This window comes from Zophobas morio, unplaced genomic scaffold, assembly GCF_036711695.1.
Source record: "Zophobas morio isolate AGI-343-1 ecotype UQ-CSIRO unplaced genomic scaffold, CSIRO_AGI_Zmor_V1 ptg000028l, whole genome shotgun sequence".
Classification (NCBI taxonomy): Eukaryota; Metazoa; Arthropoda; class Insecta; order Coleoptera; family Tenebrionidae; genus Zophobas; species Zophobas morio.
The window spans coordinates 682,347-687,147 of NW_026972133.1; the positions used below are offsets into that span (position 1 = coordinate 682,347).

General features: G+C 41.8%; 1 protein-coding gene across 1 annotated transcript; it reads left to right on the plus strand.

Moving 5' to 3' along the window:
* Positions 1-2,729: 2,729 nt before the first annotated feature.
* LOC135136893 (pre-mRNA-splicing factor 38B-like) lies at positions 2,730-4,518 on the plus strand. The gene is made up of 2 exons (XM_064066353.1): positions 2,730-2,909; positions 4,243-4,518. Exons 1-2 carry the CDS (start codon positions 2,730-2,732, stop codon positions 4,516-4,518), a joined length of 456 nt encoding a protein of 151 aa, XP_063922423.1.
* The last annotated feature ends 283 nt before the right edge of the window (positions 4,519-4,801 follow it).

A 4,801-nucleotide genomic window follows, 5' to 3' on the forward strand; every position in this document is an offset into this window, starting at 1 on the left:
GGACGAAATAATTTTTGGCAGTTTTTGTTTTTTTATTTTTGGATGTCCCAATTTTTCAGTCTTAGAATTTTCCGAATTCTCAATTTTTCATTGTTAGAATTTTTCAGTTTCTCAATTTTTCAGTTTTAGAATTTTTCGATTTCTCAATTTCAAAACGATGAACGAAAAAGACAAAGGATGAGAAGGACGAGAAGGACGAAAAGGACGAAGGAGGAAGGACAAGGGACGAAGAACGAAAAACACGAAGGTCGAAAAGGACGAAGGACGAAAAGGACGAAAAGGGCCAAAAGGACTAAAAGGACGAAAATGACAAAAGGACGAGAAGGACGAAAAGGACGAAGGACGAAGGAGGAAGGACGAAAGACGAAGGACAAGGACGCAGAACGAGGATGGTCGAAGGACGAAAAGGAAAAAGTACATCGAACGAAAAAGACAAAGTTCAAAGGACGAAGGACGAAGGACGAAGAACAAAGGACGAAGGACGACGAAAAGGACGAACGCCGAAAGACGAAGGACGAAAAACGAATAGGACGAAAAGGACGAAAACGATGAAGAGGACAAAACAGGACGAAAAGGACGAAAAAGGACGAAAAAGGACGAAAAATTACGAAAAAGGACGAAACAGGACGAAAAGGACGGAAAAGGACGAAAAGGACGAACAAGGACGAAAAAGGACGAAAACGACAAAAAAGGACGACAAGGACGAAAATGTCGAAAGAGTACCAAAAAGGACGAAAAAAGACGCAAAGAACGAAAAAAGACGAAAAAGTACGAAAAGGACGAGAAGGACGAACAGGACGAAAAACGACGAAAAAGGACCAACAAAGACGAAAACGACAAAAAAGGACGACAAGGACGAAAATGTCGAAAGAGTACCAAAAAGGACGAAAAAAGACGCAAAGAACGAAAAAAGACGAAAAAGTACAAAAGGGACGAAAAGGACGAACAAGGACGAAAACGACGAAAAGGACGAACAAGGACGAAAACGACTAAAACGACGAAACAGGACGAAAAGGACGAAAAGGACAAAAAAGGACGAAAGGGACGAACAGGACGAAAAAGGACGAAGAAGGACGAAAAAGGACGAAAACGATAAAAAGGACGAAAAACGACGAAAAAGGACGAACAAGGACGAAAAAGGACGAAAACGACAAAAAAGGACGAAAAAGGACGTAAAGGAGGAAAAAGGACGAAAACGACAAAAAAGGACGAAAAAGTCGAAAGAGTACCAAGAAGGACGAAACAGGACGAAAAGGACGAAAAGGACGCAAAGAACGAAAAAAGACGAAAAAGTACGAACACGACAATAAAGGACGAAAAAGACGAACAAGGCCGAAAAGGACGAAAAGGACGAAAAAGGACGAAAAAGGACAAAAAGGACGAACAAGGACGAAAACTACGAAAGGGACTAAACAGGACGGAAAAGTCGAAAGAGGACCAAAAAGGACGAAAAGGACGAAAAGGACGAGAAGGACGAAAAGGACGAACAAAGGCGAAAACTACGAAAGGGACGAAACAGGACGAAAAGGACGAAACGGACGAACAAGGACGAAAAAGGACGAAAACGACAAAAAAGGACGAAAAAGACGAGCAAGGCCGAAAAGGACGAAAAAGTCGAAAGAGGACCAAAAAGGACGAAAAAGGTCGAAAAGGACGAAAAGGACGAAAACGACGAAAAGGACGAACATGGACGAAAATGACTAAAACGACGAAACAGGACGAAAAGGACGAAAAGGACAAAAAAGGACGAAAGGGACGAACAGGACGAAAAAGGACGAAGAAGGACGAAAAAGGACGAAGACGATAAAAAGGACGAAAAACGACGAAAAAGGACGAACAAGGACGAAAAAGGACGAAAAAGGACGTAAAGGAGGAAAAAGGACGAAAACGACAAAAAAGGACGAAAAAGTCGAAAGAGTACCAAGAAGGACGAAACAGGACGAAAAGGACGAACAAGGGCGAAAACTACGGAAGGGACGAAACAGGACGAAAAAGTCGAAAGAGGACCAAAAAGGACGAAACGGACAAAAAGGACGAGAAGGACGAAAAGGACGCAAAGAACGAAAAAAGACGAAAAAGTACGAACACGACAATAAAGGACGAAAAAGACGAACAAGGCCGAAAAGGACGAAAAGGACGAAAAGGACGAAAAAGGACGAAAAAGGACAAAAAGGACGAACAAGGACGAAAACTACGAAAGGGACTAAACAGGACGGAAAAGTCGAAAGAGGACCAAAAAGGACGAAAAGGACGAAAAGGACGAGAAGGACGAAAAGAACGAACAAAGGCGAAAACTACGAAAGGGACGCAACAGGACGAAAAATTACGAAAAAGGACGAAACAGAACGAAAAGGACGGAAAAGGACGAAAAGGACGAACAAGGACGAAAAAGGACGAAAACGACAAAAAAGGACGAAAAAGACGAGCAAGGCCGAAAAGGACGAAAAAGTCGAAAGAGGACCAAAAAGGACGAAAAGGGTCGAAAAGGTCGAAAAGGACGAAAAAGACCAAAAAGGACGAACCAGGACGGAAAGGACGAAAAGGACGAAAAAGGACGAAAAAGAACAAAAAGGACGAAAAAGGACGAAAAGGACGAACAAGGATGAAAACTATGAAAGGGACGAAACTGGACGAAAAAGTCGAAAGAGGACCAAAAAGGACGAAAAGGACGAAAAGGACGAAAAGGACGAAGGACGAAGGACTAAAAGGACGAAGGACGAAGAACGAGGATGGTGGAAGGACGAAAAGGACGAAGTAAATCAAACGAAAAAGACGAAGTACGAAAAGGACGAAGGACGAAGAACGACATAAAGGACAAAAAGTACGAAGAGGACGAACGCCGAAGGACGAAGGATGAAAAGGATGGTGCAAGAAGGATGAAGGATGAAGGACGAAGGGCGAAGGATGAAGTACGAAAGACTAAAAGGACGACGGACTAAAAGAACGAAAACGACGAAAAGGACGAACAAGGACGAAAACGACCAAAATGACGGAACAGGACGAAAAGGACGAAAATGAACGGAAAGGAAGAAAAAGGACGAATAGGGTGAAAAGAACGAAAAAGGACGAAAACGACAAAAAAGAACGACAAGGATAAAAAAGTGGAGAGTACCAAAAAGGACGCAAAAGGACGAAAAGAACGAAAAAGACGAAAAGAACAAAAAGGACGAAAAGGACAACAAAGGACGAAAAGGAACAAAAAGGACGAAAAAGGACAAAACTACGAAAAAAGACGACAAGGACAAAAAAGTGGGAAGAGTACCAGAAAGGACGAAAAAGGACGAAAAGGACGAAAAGGACGAAAAGGACGAAAAAGGACGAACAAGGACGAAAACGACAAAAATGACGGAACAGGACGAAAAGGACGAAAATGAACGAAAATTAAGAAAAAGGACGAATAGGGCGAAAAGGACGAAAAAGGACGAAAACGACAAAAAAGAACGACAAGGACAAAAAAGTGGAGAGTACCAAAAAGGACGCAAAAGGACGAAATGAACGAAAAGGACGAAAAGAACAAAAAGGACGAAAAGGACGACAAAGAACGAAAAGGATGAAAAAGGACGAAAAGGAACAAAAAGGACGAAAAAGGACGAAAACTACGAAAAAAGACGACAAGGATAAAAAAGTGGAAAGAGTACCAGAAAGGACGAAAAAGGACGAAAAGGACGACAAGGACGAAAAAGGACGAAAAGGGCGATAAAGGACGAAAAGGACGAACAAGGACGAAATGTTCGAAAAGGGATGAAAAGGACGAAAAGGACGGACAAGAACGAAAAGGACGAAAAGGACGAACAAGGACGTAAACGACGAAAAGGACGAAAAAAGATGAAAAGGGCGAAAAGGACGACAAGGACGAAAAGGACGAAAAAAACGAAGAAGAATGAAAAGGACAAACAAGGACGGAAAGAACGAAAAGTAGGAAAAGGACGAAGAAGGACGACAAAGGACGAAAAAGGACGAAACGGACTAAAAAGGACGAAAAAGCACGAAAAAGGACGGAGGACGAAGGTCAATGATGAAGGACTAAGGACAATGGACTATGGACTATGGACGAAGGACGATTGTATTTTTTCAGTTTTGGAATTTTTCGATTTCTCAATTTTCCAATTTTTCAGTTTTTTGATTTTTGCAGAAACAGCACCAAAATTGTAGACGAGTTAACAGAACAAGGCGAAAAGGACGACAAGGGTGAGAAGGACTAAGAAAGACGAAAAAAGACGACAAGGATGAAAAAGTCGAAAGAGGACGAAAAAGAACGAAGAAGGACGAAAAGGACGAAAAAAGACGAAAGGGGCGATAAAGGATGAAAAGGTTGAACAAGGAGGAAATGTTCGAAAAAGGATGAAAAGGACGAACAAGGACCAAAACGACGAAAAGGACGAAACAGGACGAAAAGGACGAAACGGACGAAAACTACGAAAATTACGAAAAAGGACGAAGACGAAAAAGACGAAGGACGAAAAAAACGGAGGACCAAGGACCAAGGATGGAGGACGAAGGTCAAGGACGAAGGACTAAGGACTAAGGACTATGGACGAAGGACGTAAAGGACGAGGGACGAAGAACCAAGGACGAAATAATTTTTGACAGTTTTTGTTTCTTTAATTTTTCGATTTGTAATTTTTCAGTTTTTCGATTTTTGCAGAAACAGCACCAAAATTGTGGGCGAGTTAACAGAAGTCAGACGACGAAAGACAGAAGACAGACAGATAACGAGGAGACCGGCAGACGAAAAAAGAAGCAGGTGAATAATGAGAGAAAGATAATGCAAAATATCTAAAGGAACGAAAAATAGCTAACA

Coding starts and splice junctions, on each gene's coding strand:
- LOC135136893 (XM_064066353.1), top strand. CDS start 2,730: ATGGTGGAAGGACGAAAAGGACGAAGTAAATCAAACGAAAAAGACGAA. Junction 2,910..4,242: donor GACGAAGGGCGAAGGATGAA/GTACGAAAGACT, acceptor AAAAGTCGAAAG/AGGACGAAAAAGAACGAAGA.